Here is an 18,458-nt window from a genome sequence, read left to right on the forward strand (position 1 = left end):
TGTCCTGTCCTGCCAAACAATGAGGAGAAACTTGCCGCTCTTTTATGTCTCTAGATTTCTGATCAGGTGTAAAACTAGAGACTCACCACCTGGCAGGACAATAAAGAAAACCAGCCTTCCAAGTAGTAAGTTACCACCTGGTACATAATTGTCTGTAATCACTCTGTATTAAGTCCTTATGCTAAGATTTCTTTCCTGGCAACAGTTTGTAACAAAACGGGTTTGATATCAAACCAACACATTTATTTATTTATTTATTTATTTATTTATTTATTTATTTATTTATCACACTTATACCCCGCTCCTCAGCCAAAAAAGGCTCTCGGAGCGGCTTACACTTAGCAAAAAAGACAGTCCCTGCCCTCAGGCTTACAATCTAATAAAGACATGACAGACAAGGAAAAGGAGTCAAGGAGGGAGGGAGGGAGGGAGGAGAGAGAAAGAAAGAGAGAGAGAGAGAGAGAGAGAGAGAGAGAGAGAGAGAGTCCAGCAGGAGCAGGCCCCGATGTTACTTCTGCCTGCTCCTGTCCCCTCGGTCCTTCTTCTTCTCCACAGGGCCAAGATGGCAGTTTGCCCTGGGGGGGGGGGAAGAGTCCAGCAGGAGCAGGCCCCGATGTTACTTCTGCCTGCTCCTGTCCCCTCGGTCCTTCTTCTTCCCCACAGGGCCAACACATGCATCTCTGCAGCCTTAACTCACCACTTAATTTTCTCTCTGAGATTGATGTGTAAGCAATGCCATTTCTCAGCGCCTCGCAATTTGAAATCTGCATAAAATTGCCAGGACATTTCATCCCCAATCTTACCTTCTTCAAGCTGTAGACCTGAAATTATCTCTCTTCCTGGTGCATCTTGATCTGGATACAACTCCAACAGCTCTGACTGGGTTGCAAGCTTCTCCCTGCTTGTTTTCTTCTCTGTCTGCCTCCCTTTCCCCCAAAATCTCATCTTGGCTCTTTGAGGCCTGCTAAGTGTCAAAGTAAGAGAAAAGATGCCTTGTTAGGTTACCCATTCTATTCCACGTCTTCTTACTGCTGTGTAAACTTTCACTCTCGCACCTTGACAAACTTTTCAAACTCTTACTTGGAAAACGGAAGGAAATTAAGAAGCAAACAAGGTGCAATATTCACCTCTCTTCATTCTAGGCCACATTGCATCACAGTTGGGTAGAATGAGATCTGATTCAAACATGCATAGTTAAGGGTGCATGGTACTCATACAGGAACACCACTTCTACTTTCATTTTAAGGTTTTCTGGGTGGCATCGCCACATTCCCCCACCCCACCACACCCCAAAAAACACAAAAAGAAAAGGTTTGGTGTTTTTAAACATGTAGGTTATCTTTTTATGTTAGTCACTGCATTCTCATCTTGGTTATGTGCACTTGAAGTGGCTAATGAAAATGGCCAATGTACCTGAACAGAGCAAACATGCCAACAGGAAGCAGTCCCCCTCCGTAGTCACATTTGTCACTGGAAAACCAGCAAAATCAGCATTTTGGCTCACATGGAGAGTGAGGCTTTCCTCTTCAGACAATCACCCTCCATGAGTAGAGGGCGACAAATGCAATGATGGAGAGGGGCGGGGCTGGACTTCTCCCTCTCAGCTTATGTTTGCTCTGTTCATGTACAGAAAGCCCAAATAAGGCTAGTGTGTCTTAAAGTTCCAACATTACTTGCTGCTGAAATTTATCTAGTTTTCTGTACTTCAGGTGGTTTAATGCCAATCTGGATTTAGAGCTGCATTTAATGCCAGAGTATTCAAGGTGTGATGCAGGCCTTTCTATAGAGGGAGGAAAGAGCTTCTCCCTGCTCTCCCAATCACATTTTGCATTTGTCTTGCCTGGGCCAGGAGGCAACCTTGCCCTCTCACCACCACCCACCTTCGATTCCAATCCCAGCCTATCACCATCAAGCCCTATAACCTTCTCACTTGTGTTGATGTCGCTGGAACCTGTAGAAACAGATTTGGTAGCCAATTCCATTTTCCTTTCCTAAGAGCACTGGAAGTAATTAAAGAACTAGAGACTTTTCAGATTCTTGCATGACTTAACATGCAAAGCATGAATTTGCACTGTTCCTCCTGGTCAGATGCACTAACTCCATATGCCTCTGGAACACACATCACGTTCTAAAAACTTTTCTTTTTCCTAAAGCTTTTAAAACTTGATGTTGCGCAGACTTTATACTGTTAGTTTTACCCTACCCTGTGCCTGCTTACCCTACCCTGTGCCTGTTGGCATTCTCTTCCCCTCCTTATTGTTTTACTATGATTTTATTAGATTGTAAGCCTATGCGGCAGAGTCTTGCTATTTACTGTTTTACTCTGTACAGCACCATGTACATTGATGGTGCTATATAAATAAATAAATAATAATAATAATATGGGGGCAGAAATTCATGTGTTATCACATTGTATATTACACAGGAAGCATAAGCGGATGAAGTGCAAATAACTCACACTTCCCCTTTTTCTCTGCTTGTGAGGAACGTCTGAAACGATCACTCACACTTTTGCTCCTCAGAGGTTTGCTACAATGTGAGAAACTTTGCAGTACAGTGTTTTCACTGTTCACTTTTCTCTATTGCTCTACTGCTAGTTGACACAGCTGCCTTTAATCTCAACGTTTGTCACGTGACAAACTTGCTTATTAAGCCTTCAAAGCGAAGCACATCCCAGTTATCATCACTGCGTCCTTAATCTGTGTGAAATGAACACAAAGCCACAGAACATGGCAGTTCCCTGTGACAATGGGCCACGACAAAATAGTGCCTTGTGGAAAGAAAAAGAAAAATAGTTGTGAAATCAAGGTATTATAAAGGTTATTGTAGACAAATATTTGGTCATTTGGATGCGGCTTACATTAAAGCAAATTGATTTTATGGAACGTGTTGTTCTGGGCTAAATTGTTTGAATGAAATCCTGCAATGTCCTGCATGCCATAGGGTCTCAGGCCGAGCATTCTAAGGGCAGCTCTCCTCTCCCTTCAGTTGCACTTCTATCATCTTATTTATTTATTACATTTATATACCGCCCCATAGCTGAATCTCTCTGGGTGGTTTACAAAGTTTATGAGAACCAATGCTGCAAATGGAGCCAGACACTCAGCCATTTTCTTCCCAAAGAGCCTTTCATCTGCATTAGGGTCAGCCTCAACCCCAAGGAAGGCATTTTTTTTAATGCAAAACAGGGAGACATGGCATGTGGATGGCCAGAAATAGTTTATGAAATGTGTCCACGTATAGAAAACAACCAATACTGAGAAAAATGGAAAACAGAAGCAGATTTAACTCAGGTTCACCCCCTTCCTTCATGTGAGACATTTTATACCTGCCATCTGTAGCTGCAGTCTTCTGCACAGCTGCCAGTTTTCCAATCTCTCCTTGAGACATTGTTTTATGAAGCTTCGGTTGGCCTTCACTGGATGTGAACCGTTGTAACATCTGCAGCAATCACAAGAGCAAGAAATACTTCAACACCCACAGTGTCACTTGGCATTGTAAGGAGACACAATCATCTTACAATGGCTTAGATAGTTTAAAGCTGCTGCAGAGGAAAAAAACTTGCTATGAAAAAGGCTTTCAGTTATGAACGGCTTGCCTTGACTTCTGCTTGGTTGCTAAAGAACTGGCTAAATAAAGAAATCATCTACAACTACCTTGTAAGAGGAATATTTAGCACACCATTCTCTTGTCACTATTGGCTCAGAAAGTCAATATTGGAGAGAACAGCAAGACACGCCATAATTTTTTTGGTGGTGGGGTCTATTCGGTGTACTCTTGGAAGCTGACAGCTGGTGCCTGTGGACTCCTGTTATTATATCTCTGAATATGCTTCACATTCTACCCGTAAATTGCTGTTACGAGAGAAGGGCTTGTTATAACGATGTTCCTGGACAAATAGAGGTGGGAGGTACCTAGCTGTTTATTGGAAATTCAAGTTTGAGAAATACGCATTCAAATATGAGAAATGCATACAAAGGGGTTTTCTTGGAAATTATCTTTTCTGTTGGGACTGAGTGAGGAGGGGTGGAGGGAAGGAAATGGGAGCGAGAAGAGCTGGATCCCACCTGCCACCCCCCAGTCAAACCAATGGGCTGTGCATTTCCTGTTCCTGTACTACTAACCCTGAACTGGTTATCTAAGACAATTTTGAAAATCACGTTTCTCTCTCGCTCTTCTCTAAAATTTAGGGCTGGGCTCAATTCAGAGCCTGCATGCAAATGGGCACTTTGCACAGCCCTTACATGCAGATACACAGCTTTGAATCAGTAGAAAGATGTAGATAGCTGGTCTGTCCTCCCAGAGTTGCTATCTGCAGTACCTTGTCACTGAACTGGTTCAGATGTACATCTCACCTTAAAAGGCAAGATATGAACCAAACTTTGTTCCAGCGGACACTGCACATACCCCAATAAAATAACTTTGGGCCTAAAGTTAAGCACATTCCAGGATTTTAAGAGAGCAGATATATCTTGTTTCCAAAAGCTCTGAGTCAGAGTTCAACCACTTATGTATAAAAGGTACTGTTCTTCCCACACGGTTCTTTCCTATGGAGAGGGACAATAGCTCAGTGAATGAGCCGCCCAAGTTCAGTGCTTGGCATCTCTAGCTAAAAGGATCAGGTAGCAGGTGATGGGAAAGACCTTTCTTTGAGATTCTGTAGAGCTGCAATAACTTTACTGATAAAACTCCTGTTCAGCAATTTCATGTTGGAGTTGTTTTTTAAATTTTTTTTTATGGTGGGTAGAATAGTGTCAGATTGCAACAAAGTGCCCTGGAAAAGTGGTGTTCTCCCCCTGATTTCTAAAAACTTGCCATTTTTGATCCAACTCCATGACCTTTTGTCCCTACTGAATATTTTTTTCTCTGTACTGAGAAATACATATACCAGTGAAGAGAGAACAGACTACATATATCTGATGAAGTTGGCTCTGGTCTATAGAAACTTGTGCCACAATAAATCTGTCAGTCTTTAAGAGGCCACAAGACTCCTTTTGGCTTATTGGGGGAGAGCAATTCTACTGTCTTTCTACACCTGGTGTGACTGGATCATACAATTTCCCATCTTCAGAAATGGCAGTCCACTGATATTTATATCCGTTTTTGATGAACACGTGAAATGTGCTTCCAAGTCAGTTCAAAACAAAGGGTGGCTCAGCTATCAGAAGTTTGGGCAACACCAACATATACAATACGTCTACTGTACTCCAGTTCTAACAGATCAATCGTCTTCCATTTTTTAACGTAATTTATTCCTTACATTCAGTATACAATGGCAAAACTGAAGGTTTCACCTAGTAGATTTATCATGAATAAATATGCTGAATGTGCACGATCTAAAGGGGGAAGTGAGCAACTGCCCTTCTACAAGTGTAATTTCACTCAATGGGATATATTTATAATTCAACTAAATGGTAGAATTTGGCTCAGCATTTCAATCTGAGAAGCAGTATTCATACACTCTCAGGAAGTACCTCCTATTAAGATACTAACAACGCCATACCTTTTTCATTAATACAAACAGCAAAATGTTAGAGAGCATATGAAAGATGTAGAAACCTCACCCCCGCAAAAAGGAGGAGGGTAACAAATTAGGTAAGAATTAATTGCTTCAATATTTCAATCTGAGAAGCCATATTGCTACTTTCTTGTAGAAAGCACTTAATTTGCCATACAACTGAGATACTGAGGCCTTCTTTTAGCATGGTTCATTTTAGCCTATTACTTACAACTCCAATCAAAGGAATTTGTATACCACACAAAAAATATTCCATTAATTGTTTAAGGGTGGTAGAGGAACTGCTTATGCCAGAATATGTCTGTTTGCTTTGCAGATGACAGGATTCCAGAATAGATTTCTGGAAGCAATAACTCAGGGCTATCTCCCACTATCTTTTGCAGCTACGTTTGAACATCACTAATACATCCTTGGATATAAACCCCCACATGCTCTCTTAATTCCCAGCAATGAAGAGAGAATGGCTTCACTATAGCTATTTTTGTTCTGCTGACTCCCTTCTAAAAAATAATAGCTTAGTGAAATCCGATCAATTTCCATGCTTAACGAGAAGATGAATTGCAACCACTGCACGTACATCTCCAACTGCATTCAATAGATATATTAGTAGGGATGGGCTTAATCTCCCAGCTTCTCTACATAGCGAAGACGATTCAGAAGCTTAATCAGTGTAAAGTACCTGCAACCGTCTCTCTCTGTATAACCAATTGACAAAGCATAGGGACAGTCAAGTTTCCTGACATATAAAATGTTGGATGTTTCTTCTGAATTGGAGATTTGTCTCACTGTATGCAATTACGTTACTGGAAAAAGGTGCTTAAATCTTCAAAGCTATAACAGGAGAGCCTGTCAATGCTGTGCAATGGAAAATAGTAGAATGCCTTTTTAAAAACCACCACCACCACCCTGTGAGTATTTATATTCATGTATTCCAGCCTTCCTAAACCTGGTGCCCCCCAGTTCTTTTGGGGAAATTCCCAACCGTCCAAGCCAGCATGGTCAATGGTCAGGAATGCTGCAAGTTACCATTTAAAACATCTAGAGGGCACCAGGTTGGGGAAAGCTCACATATTCCATTGCTCTGCAAAGCTTATCATTGCCCTGTGGCACAGATGTTCAATCCTTCTGCACAATAGGGGATTGGGAATGTGCTGGTCCACTCTGTCCTGCCCTGTCATGGCCAGCTGGCCAAGCTAGCTAGCAACAGAAGGGCTGCCACTTAATCAGACTTGCTTTTTAAATCAATCCCATGCCTAAGGTTGCTTTAATGGACTCAAAAGCCAACGAGTAATGTGCAAAACAGGGAGAACATTGACTTTCAGGGCTTTTGTTCACCAATAACTGGTGTGGAGGCGATAACCCATTTTGTTTCTGCCATGAAATTAATCAACTCTATGTGCAAAGGAGGGTGCCTGGCTGTCCTGCCTTTTGTACTGAAAGCTCAAGATAAAGACCCTACATAATTGTGAGCGCAACAATATGTACCAATGTTGCCACTGTTGGACTATTTGCTTTATCACCTGATTAAAACCAGCCTCTGCAAAAACTAGCCTTTAACGTTTTCACACTGATAAACTGCTGGAAAATGTATCCATCTAACACAGTGTATATCCTATTCCAAATACCCAGTCTAGAAATACAAAGTGGTTCTGAGACGCAAGGTTTAGAATCTATCATCTCCAGGAAAGCAGCTTATGATTAAATACAAAATACATATAGCAATGCAAAACACATATGGGAAACATTCACATGTTGAGGTATGTGCATTTATACAGTATTTGTGTATAACAGTTTGTATGAAATCCAGCATAAGCTAAAAACCAAAGCTGGATTGGGACAGATCCTTGCACACAGTGGAGGGCCAAAGCCGCCAGTGAAATTGATGGAGCACCGAGGACAGCGTAGGAGGAGAGAGAAGGTCAAGAGAGATGAGCTCTAGAGCTACTTGCATGCAAATGACATCAGTTAAATGGTGGCAGCAGCATGATAGGAGCTTCCTGAAAAGTGGCATGAACAAGGCTCCTTCCAAGGATGGAGGTCTCCAAGCAAACCGTGAGCCCAGCGCCCTTCACACCTCAGCAGTGATTCCCAGCAATAAAGGCTTTACTGCTAGTGGAAATAGTGCTTTGTAACGGGGTAAACTTCCAAGAACACAGCACGCTTCCTGTCTATGCAAAGAAGTAAGCTTAATGTTATTTCACTGCCTTATCTCACTGGTCTTGTCATTTCTGCCCCAAAGAGTTGGGCGTGATATTCATAAGAAGAATCTGTTCAATACAAATGTTACTGCCTGCCCTAGAACCAAGGTTTCCATACCTGATAGCAAACCTCCTTATGTAAGCACTAGCAATTGCTAGAGGAAAGTGAAACCCAATCAGAAGTACTGGTATATGCGTAATTCATTCATCGGAGAACTGAACTGCTAATCTACCTGCTGTGCATCCCTATAACCCAGCGGTTCTCAACCTGTGGGTCGCGACCCCTTTGGGGGTCGAACAACCCTTTCGCAGGGGTCGCCTAAGACCATTGGAAAACACATATTTCCGATGATCTTAGGAACCGAGCTACATAATTTTGCTACATAACAGTAGCAAAATTACAGTTATGAAGTAGCAACAAAAATAATTTTATGGTTGGGGGTCACCACAACATGAGGAACTGTATTAAAGGGTCGCGGCATTAGGAAGGTTGAGAACCACTGCTATAACCAGTTGTGTCAGTTGCCTGCGCAGAGTAGCCATATATATATTTTGATTGCAGCTGCGTATTTTGATTTGAGTTTTCTGCTTGACTCAAATGAGCTTTTGAAAGAGACAAAGGGTGAGTATATAGCTGACCAAGTTACATGCAAATGTGTCCCAATTCATTTCTGCCATGGGTGTGGTAAAAGACTGGGAGCTTTACCAAGTGGTAAATCTTCTCCATACTTCCCATATTGCTGGATGATTGGTTGCGTTAGTGATTTATGTCTGTGATGTTCTGCACTCAAGCTATTTCCCAGCGAACTCCAGAGCTTCACAGCTAGGGGTGTTTTAAGAAACAGCTTGTCTTTTCTGCTTTCTTTCTCCATGTTTTTCAGATTACTTACCATTTCATGAGTTTGTTTTTATAAATAACCTATGCTTTGCTGTGTTTGAGAATTTAATTTACCAAGAAATCATACTATTATTTACATCTCATGCCATTTTAGTTTATGTGTTGTGGGATTAGAGCATGTGGAAGTGGGCAGGGAGTGATTTATGATTAATCTTAACTTTAAGGTGTAAAGTGAACGTGTGGAGAAAACATCCATACATACATTTTGTGGGAGTAGGATAACCGTTTGTACAGAATGGGACAAAGCCATTTTTAAAAAGCAAAGTCCATTTGAGTAAAGAGAAATGCTTTAAAAAAAAACATTGTAGATAATATTTAGAAACCAACGCAAATAGCATGATCAGTATGAGTAAACTTTTGAGACAGCAGCAACCAAATAAACCACCTACTTCTCTAATCAAAATTAGAAGCAGTGAAAAAACACCGGAGCGATGCATGGAGGAATAGGTACCAGAAACTACCTAGCAACAGAACAAATCAGTAACTAGGGATGGAGCAACAGCAGCTACATAATAATAGTTCCAAACCTGCTGCAGTTGTCTGTATTAGTACTTCAGCATACATTTAATGTGGAAGTACTACAAAAGCGATTTCTGACCTCAGGCTGTCCTGCTTAACTTTCTCAGGACAGACACTAGGGCTCTCTCAACCTAGGGCAAGACATTTTAATCTTGAAATTGCTAAATGAAATCTGCAAGACTATGCAAGATTTTAAGATTGGTCAAAACCATGTTTACTTGAGCAGTCTAGCAAAAACAACCCTTGTTTGAGAATTCCCGGCTTGCAACTGTAATTAACTGCACACATCATTATGGATTTTGGTGGGGGGTTGATATAAATGAAACTTTGGCAGTGAAAGCTGACATAAATAGGCTCGATGCCACAGATATTTGAGCTAGACCCGGATATAGTCCAGATTCTCCCAATGGCTTAAAAAGCACCTAAAAGCACTCATTGCCTTGAAGGCTGGTTAATGGGTCTAAGCTCCAAAAAATCAAGGAAGACATTCAATGGCATACAGACTATATCATCCACAATTTTAGAGATATACTATGCCAAGACCCACTCAGTTCCAGATTCTCCATCTGAGGAATGGACATGAGGGAGAACTTTCCTCACTCTCTAATTTATTGAACCTAGTGTTTAGAAGGCAAGCAGGAATTGCCTGCAGCCATTTTAGAAACAGCTTTTGTGCTACCCTGCCCAGAGAGGATAGAACTCCTGTTGAACAAGAGATTTATCACTTACAAAATAGCAGCTGATCAATTCATCTGCTGTTTTGTTTTACTAGGCTGCAAATATTATGACCCATGACTTGAATTGGGCAGGATTAGATGACGAGCAAGGTCCCTTTCAACTCAATAATTGTATGACATTGACACTTATTTCATTTACATCAACAGAGTGCCCCTGTTTCTAGGTTTACTTTCTTCCAACCCTAGTACCTCTGAATACACTCATTGCTCATCCAGCTCACAACTATCTGCATAGCCCTGCCCCTTCTCAAGCACAGCCCCATTCCTGATTTAATTTAATTATTTTATTTATTTAACTATTCATAGGCTGCATCTTCATCCAAAAATGGATTGCAAGACAGCTCTGTTTCTTCACCACAGTAGAGTGGGATGGAATTTTGAAAATTCACATATAAAGAGAGGTGACAACAGTCTCTGCCATATATCAGAAACTTAGGGAAGTCCATCCTAAGATGCCAGCAGCAGAACTTCCTGACAGAAGCAGGGTTCAATGTACATCGTGACTGTGTTCTTAGAGGTTACCATCCATCAATACGATTACAAGAGGGGAAGAACAGCAGTGGAAGGTGTCAGTACAGCCACAGGTTGGCCAAGAAATGCTCCCACAAAGCTGCTTGTTGGATAAATTACCATTTCAGAGTCACTGTGACAGGGCTGCCCAAGTCTGACTGCACAGCCAGGCTCAGGGTGAGGAGGTTGGTCAAGGGAGAGAAGGAATTCAAATGTGTCATCGCAATCCTCTTCCTCCGTATCCCCCTCCCAATCAGCAAAAGCACCTCTAGTCAAGAAATTGGAGCGTGTCCGTGCCATGCGGGCTTTCTTTTTATGGACTGGTCTGGCAACCTGCTTGATACCAAATGATAAAACAGATAACATGAAAATGTTTTAAATGAACAAACAAAAACAGTAACAGTAACAGCACAGGTGATTCTGCTGGTGTTTGAAATCAAAGGGTAGGGAGCATGCAACCATAAGGATTAAAATAAATAATGTTCTTTTCCAAATGAAACAGTTACTTAAAAAACATTGGTGGAAAAACAAAACAAAAACGAAGGACAGGACAAGGGAAATATATTGTCATGGGAGCTGATAAAAATAATGGAAAAAACAGAAAGCACAGTTGCCTTTGATACAGCTGATAGGAAAGGGTCAATTCAGGGCAGAACATGGACCTGTTCTCACTGAGATTATAAACCTGTGGCTGGGCTGCACATCAGACTGCAGGTGGGGGCTCCCACGATTCAATGCTCCTCTACACAAAATGCCATTTTTGTACTGTTGCATAGCATTCTTAAATCCTGCATCTGCTTCCCTGCTGGTAAAATCTAGGGTTCACCCCCGCCCCTACATATGTTCTTACATTACCAGTATTGACTCCTTCTAATTTTCAAAGGTAGTCAGGAGAACACAAGACTTAGCGATGAAAAAAAGCTGTTCCTTACCTCTCCCCTGCTTGGTCCAGGAACCTTCAATGGCTTTTTATGTTCTTCTTTTGGAAGAAACGAATATGAAGATTCTTTGCTGAAACTAGAAAACAAAATTCCTGCAGATTGGCCTACAACAGGTTCCATACATATTCAAAGATGCATAATGTGGGCAGGGCACCAGCAAATCACTTAGTTTACAGTCTAGATAGCGGTACGAAGCATTTACTGATCACAGGCAAAATCATTCAACGGGCAGCTTCCTACATAGAGAGAATTCTTTTGTTGCTTTCCCCCTGGGAGTGCAAGCACAATGTCATGTATCTTCATCATTATTCTGTACAAATGTCTAGAAAAAAAGGAGAATCCTGCCACTTCCTTCTGGAGAGAATCCCTAAAAGCTCCATAAGGAAGCTTTCATATTACTGCTAAACCCTTCAAAAGTATGTGTCTTGCATTGACTGAATGCATATCCAGGGCACATATGAACCCCTTCTAAAACCACCATAAAATTTAAAACAGATGCTGTGATGCATGATATAACGAACAGGAGAGGATGCAGGTAAGCCATTTGGTTTAGAACAAAGAATTCAGCATTCTGAGAAATGTGGCTTTTCTTTTATTCAAAATAACTCCACCCACCCACCCCCAAAAAGCTTCTAGCCTTTAGAGCAGCAAAGTCAGACTTGGGAATGATAATACTTAGCACATCACATGCATTGCTGTCATTTTTACAACCCTGTAAGGTATTATTATTCCCATATTGTGGGGAGAGGGGAGGGCTAAAGTTCAGTGACCACCAAGTTAGTTTGCTGCAGAGCAAGATTTGAGCCAGGACTTTCATAATCAAATCTCTTAGGGTGGAATTTTAGACAGAAAGTCCTACAACTCCCAGCGTTCTTAGTCACTATACTATGGTCTCAAATGTGTGGATAATGTCTGGGTGAAATGTCAGAAACTAAAGAGAAATGGGCAGGAATTCAAGAAGTTCCAGCACCCTGAACAGGCTTGTGACCTCCCCCATGAGTAACAGAGGTATAAATTATGGAAAATATAATATATGCAAAACTACTTAATCTCCATAGTTCGGTGTCCCTTTTGGTGTTCAATCAAACTCTTAACATTTTCAGGAGGGTTCATGTAATCACTTCATGAAAACATAAAAGGAAATACCCCCAACATTGTACTCACTTAACAACCATGTGATTGTCCTTTGGGTTAAAGAAAATGGAACCAACTCTGGTTTCAGTAGAAGAGCTTTCAGTGCCCTGGCTTGGAATTCGGGGCAACCTGAACCGCTTTTCTTTTGCAGGTGGAGTGCTGAAGACTTCCTGAGATTCAGAACCTATTTGTGAGTTCAACCGATCTGTTCCGGCAGACTTAAGGGTAGTCCTTTCCTTCTGGGTTGCCTGGCAAGGAGGTGGGCTTCCTTTTTTTGAAGCAGTGGGTGTTTTAATATCCACCGATGAGGTTGGTTCTGTACTTGTTGTGAGACCATGGTCCCCTTTGTTCTGCGGATTCACAATGAGGAGAGATTGAGGCCTGTCCGCTCTCTTTGGCGACCTGAGAGAGGTTCCCTGGGAGGACTCCCTGATCCTGTTCTGCTCAGTCTCTTGCCTCTCAAGCTCTTCAAAAACTTTACGCTGCTTCCCCAAAATTTCCTTCTGCTGCCGTATCTGCTCCATCATTTCTTTCTCGTTCTGAAGCTGCTTTTGTTTCCGGCGCTCTTCCTTCTCCACATTTAGCTTCTCAAGCTTCTTGATAACTGAATCTGAAGATGGCACTTCTGAAGTGGTAAGAACTGGGCTTCCTTCTCCAGTGAAGGAAGGCTGACATTCCCCATGAAGGGTTGTGCCTTGCCCTGGCCTTTCCCATTCAACAAGCTTCTTGGCTTCTGGGAACAAAGATGTCCCTGTTTCCATTCGTTTATTCCTTAGGTTATTTTCTATCACTGAATGACCAGCTCTCCAGTGGTCTTGGGGTGGCAGGTAAAATGTAGGCAGACTGCTTGAAATGAGTGGCTCTCTTACATGCATGTTATGGACAATACCATGGGAATCACAGGCCAACCTCTCTTTAGCCGCAAGGCACTCTGGCAATTCAGAACTTGAGATTGACCTTTTCCTATCACACACGTTTCTATTTACATCAGCAGCCAAGATAGGGATGCCTTGAACATCGCCCAATTTAGGGCTATTGGGTAACGAGTCTCTGGGAATAGCTTGTGTATCTTGCTCCTGTGGCAATGTAGGGTCCCGCTTGCCCTTCTGAGTCTCGTCATGGCTCAGCATCTCTAGACTTCCCTGAGAGCTTTCACTTTCTGGAGTTCCACGGGGAGAGTGCATCCCTTCAGAAGCCAACTCTGAGGACCACTGCTGCTCCTCCGATGGAGATGCCCCACCAGTGGACCGGACCTTAAGCAACTCCAAACTAAAGATTGCTTGTTCCAATTCACGCATCCGCCGACTCTCTCGCTTTGCACGAACTCCTCTTTTTTGATTGAGGTCTTCCAGAGACTTGGGTCTCTCTCTCACAACTACTTGCTCTTCTATGCTCACTCCACTCTGGCTGTTGGCTCTTTCATGATGTTTGTATAATGAAGTTCCAGAATTATCTGAGGCATCTATTTGACCTACCCTATCCATCACAGACTTATGCTCTTCTATAGCTTTCACCCTCTCTTCAAATGAACTGTCTTCCCATTCAGAAGGGTCTGAACCCTTAATATCCAAACGATCCCCTGGCACTAGTCCATCCTCTTCTTTAACCATTAGTCCATTCCTCAGTGACGCCTCTCTCAATCTCTGCTCCTTTAAAATTCTAAACCTATTTTTTTAAAAGAGAGAGAAAAAAGGTAACAGATCTTGAATGTATTGTCACACGCTTGTCAACCTTACTCTTAAAAGCTAGTTCCTCTAATATGGAAATATCAAATATACATGGGGATATTGGGGGATTTCCTATGCTTCTACTGACCTAAACAGGGACCAAACAGGTTCTTCAGTCAGTATATCCCACCACTGGTGGGATAGCCATAATTTCATGTCTCACGGGAAAGCTATACTCTTATCACTGTTACACTGTAGTTAATATGAAGGCAGTAAGTTGAACCGACGCAACTGCGTAGAAGTTGTATCTCATAGGAACTTAGAAAGCTGTAGCATACCAGGTCAGACTATTAGCCCATATACCTTAGTACTTCACCCTCCAGAACTGTTGGACTATAGCACCCATCATCCACAACCACCCTGGCAACCTGCCATTCAAGGATAATGTGAGTTGTAGTCCAATACATGTTGGGGATGCCAGGTTGGGGGAGGCTGGTCTACTATCAGTGGCTCTCAAGCATCTTAGGTACCTGCTATCTGACCCTTACATTAGAGATGCCAGGGATTGAACCCAGGGCTTGCTGATGCAAAGTATCTGCTGTACCAGTGAACTGCGGTCCCTGCTCCAATCTCTGTTAGATAATGAGTTTAGCAGATTGGAACTCAAGTCATCAAAGAACAGGGCGTCAGTGAGTACAGGAGCATTCTGACTCAGGTGTTTTGTTAAACAGTTATCTTCATTGAGGTAGATAGGTACATGAACTAGTTTGTGCAGCAGCAATCTAGGCCATAGCTGTCACAAGCTATTGTCTTTATGTTTCTATGGTTCATGCAACCTCCTGCACCCATTTTTAGCTATCAACAACTGGGTCTCTATAGGTCCCAAAGTCTTTCTTCATTTAGATGCACATCAGTCCTTCCATAAAGGTTACAAGTATTACCTCTGTCGCGCTTTGTATCCTCTATATGCGGCTTGCAACAAAATCACTTGGTGTCTCTTGGCCCTGTAGACAGTCCTGGCGTGGTGGCTTCGCCATTTTGCTTGGATGGACGTAGCCGCAGCATGCCTACGTCTCAAGCATTCCCGCCAATAGCTCTGGATGATAAAGCCGGCCTCTCGCATCTGATGGAATCGTCGCCTGGCCACATAACCTCGCCAGCATGCCTGAAGAACCACGGCTGCCTTTCCTAAAAAGACTGAATTGTACAGGGACTCTTCTGCTTCAGCCTGTTTTCTTTGCTGATAACTACGCCAATATCTCTATGAGGGGAATTTAAAAGGAGAGAAAATATTTTCGTGTTATTTTCTGTTTTTTGGACTAATCTGGTAGCATCACCACAATTTCACCTATTAACACAATAAAGTACTTTTAACTAAAGCTGATAGCCCAAACAGTATTATTATTATTATTATTATTATTATTATTATTATTATTATTGCATTTTTATACCACCCAATAGCTGAAGCTCCCTGGGCGGTTCACAAAAACTAAAACCATTCACAGTATAAAACAAACAGTATAAAAACATGATATAAAATACACATTAAAAACTGATTAAAAACATACCATACACGATTAAAACATCTTTAAAACATCCTTAAAACATCCTAAAAACATTCTAAAATTTCACTGGATAGGCCTGCCGGAATATAGTACTTCTGGTGGGGAACCAACCGATAGGTGCTCATCTATAAAACTACTGACTGATAGCAAAAAATCAAGTACAAAAGTCAAAATGTACAGAGGAGGCTTATAAGCACTTCCAAAGCTGGTCTTTTAGTACTGTCCCAAGATGACAGTGGTTATACAGAGGAGCTTCACTCATGCTGGCTCTCTAACATGTGTATTAAATGCTACAGCAATGTGGTTAAGGCTCTGGTACAGCTGCAGAAGCACAGAAGCTACTGAGCATATCTGCTTCCTTCTTCATTAGGTCAAAGAAGGCTGTTCTCTGGGACCACACATGCAAATGCCTGCGTGATTGTCATGCTACCTACCATCCAGTCAATTAAACCACGAGGAGGTCCTTTGAATTGGCAAGTCAAAAGGCCTGGCAGGAAAAAACAGCCAAACCCTAAAGCGACCCCACCTCCCAGCCAGGTCAAGCACTACCTGAAGTATCCTTATGACTGGTTTGTTTTGAGTATTGTGCTACACTACTATGCATAACCAGCTAGACGAACATCAATGAAGAGCAAGGAACCTCCCTAACCATGAAGTTTAACAGACCCAAACTAGTGCTCCCTTTGTTTTAACCTATCCTGGGTCTAGTCTTTCAGCCAATGAGCTCTTTGTTCTCTTTTGTGCAAGCTCTATAACTGGCTTGGAATTTGTGAGTCAATGTTCATTTTTTTTCTGCTTTAGGCATCACTCACAGTGGTATGGCTCAGCTCTGAGAACAACGTGACATTTGATTGGATTTAATGATGTCCCTTGTGCCATTTCCATTGCACTACCTTCCCCCTGTTATTTGGGAACCACTGATTTCCTCATTCTCTGGTGTTTATTTTTTATAGTTAGGCCTATTAAAACTAGTACACAGGCCCACGTGCTAGATGTGGGTATACTAACCAAGCCATTTTTCTCTTTTATAATGAATCCGTATGCATGTGCTTTGAGAACAAAGCCTATGTTTTTGGACTTTAAGTCCATTTGTAAGAGCACAGCGCACAAATCTGCTGTGTGTGCACCACATCCCTTTGGTTAAAGGCCCTCCTGTACCTGCATCTGTGTTACATGTGTATACACTGAAGTTGCTTGTGTGTGTGAATTAGGATGTGTGGCAACAGCAGACAAAACTAAAGAGAAAGCAGTCATATTTTAAACACCAACCCAAACAAGTACTTTTATTCTAAACCACATGGATGAAAATGGAAAAGACTTATGCTACAAGACAAGTAATTATCTCAAGAGGTTATTACTATATTTAAGGCCAGATACTTCTGTTACCACATATTAAACTTCCAACTCCTGTCATACAATGTCATTGTTCAGAGCATAAATCGTAAGATTATGTTGCGTTAAAAGAACAGCTTTTGCCTTGAAATCAAGTCAGACATGCAAAAGGTCCTAAATAAATGAAAAGCATGCTATTGACACCCACCTGTATGACAATAACTGCCTGCCTCAAGTTCAGAAAGTGCCTTCTGTAGAGCATACTGCGGAACCAGCTCTGTAGCAGGGTGATCCTTTGCAATACCTCCTCATGCAGCAGGCCCTGTAAAAGCTGCCGCCCTTGCTCCTTCATAAAAACCTAACATACAATATGAGAGCATTCAGAGAATAAAAATGCATATTCATTCATTATCAGATTTATTGATGCCACTCAGGGAAGTGTGGAATGGAAGCAGGGCACTCTCAAATGTCAGTGATCTGGTCCCATTTTCTTGATCTGTTAGTGGTTGTCAAATTGCCTATATAAGCCACCCTGCAGGAAGCAGTCTGGGTTCGGACAACATGAGAACCCACTGTTTCAGATGACAAACCACAATGGCTTAGCGTGTCATGCCAATCAAGTCGTTGGGTTCCTGAAAAACCTGGTTTAGGCATCAGGTTAACACCAATAATCTGTACTATCTGTGTTCGCTCAGGAGATGCCCATGTAACCTTGTGCCAGGGAACATTGAGTTGAGACTTGGAACTTACCATTGTTCGCCCCACTTGATAATTGTCTGCACTCGTCTTGGTTTTCCTGAAGAAATCTTGGATGTTTTGCTTAGATGGGATAGTGGCTCGTGGGAGAAGAACATGAAAATGGTCTATAAAGTCCTGGAAAATTAAGACACCCCCAACACTGTTAACTTGTAAGCACACATTTTGTCATTTTATAAAAAATCATGTTGGACAATTGCAACCCTAAAAAGATTGTCACTACAAACACCAGGGAATTTACCATTTCATTGCCAATTCTATTCATGGCTCTCTGGTTTATATGACAAACATTCAAGCATTTTTCTCTTTGGGATGAGTTTATTTGTTTCATTTCATTTCTATACTGCTCCATAACTGAAGCTTTCTGAGCAGTATACAACAATTCATAATAGTGTAAAACATTTCAGACAAATTAAAACAACGTAAACACCTAAAAGCAATTTAAATAGTGTTTTTCCTAATAGACCTGATCTAAAACAGCAGACATAGATGCCTCATTATACACCTTTAAATGCCTGGGAGTAGAAGCTGGTCTTTACCTGGTGCTGAAAAGAAGTTGGGGGGCCACCACTGAGGAGGCCCTTTCCCTTTTTGCCACCTTCCAAAACTCCCTTGGAGGGGGCACCTCCAAGAGATTTTGTGAAAAATGTGCTGGATTGCCCAAATCTACACAGATTTTACAT

The 18,458-nt window shown here is 41.8% G+C and overlaps 1 protein-coding gene across 1 annotated transcript in view; it reads right to left on the reverse strand.

Annotated features, from left to right (window-relative positions):
- The window catches only part of MYO9A (myosin IXA), a 129,505-nt gene that overhangs the window by 23,178 nt on the left and 87,869 nt on the right, over positions 1-18,458 (reverse strand). Inside the window, exons 22-29 of the mRNA XM_063142429.1 lie at positions 17,770-17,892; positions 17,228-17,377; positions 15,064-15,383; positions 12,486-14,120; positions 11,313-11,397; positions 10,501-10,713; positions 3,329-3,441; positions 804-964 (exon numbers count right to left, since the gene is read on the reverse strand). Of these exons, the coding sequence (XP_062998499.1) occupies positions 804-964; positions 3,329-3,441; positions 10,501-10,713; positions 11,313-11,397; positions 12,486-14,120; positions 15,064-15,383; positions 17,228-17,377; positions 17,770-17,892 (2,800 nt within the window). The remainder of the gene's footprint in view (positions 1-803; positions 965-3,328; positions 3,442-10,500; positions 10,714-11,312; positions 11,398-12,485; positions 14,121-15,063; positions 15,384-17,227; positions 17,378-17,769; positions 17,893-18,458) is intronic.

This window comes from Elgaria multicarinata, chromosome 16 (assembly GCF_023053635.1).
Source record: "Elgaria multicarinata webbii isolate HBS135686 ecotype San Diego chromosome 16, rElgMul1.1.pri, whole genome shotgun sequence".
Classification (NCBI taxonomy): domain Eukaryota; kingdom Metazoa; phylum Chordata; class Lepidosauria; order Squamata; family Anguidae; genus Elgaria; species Elgaria multicarinata.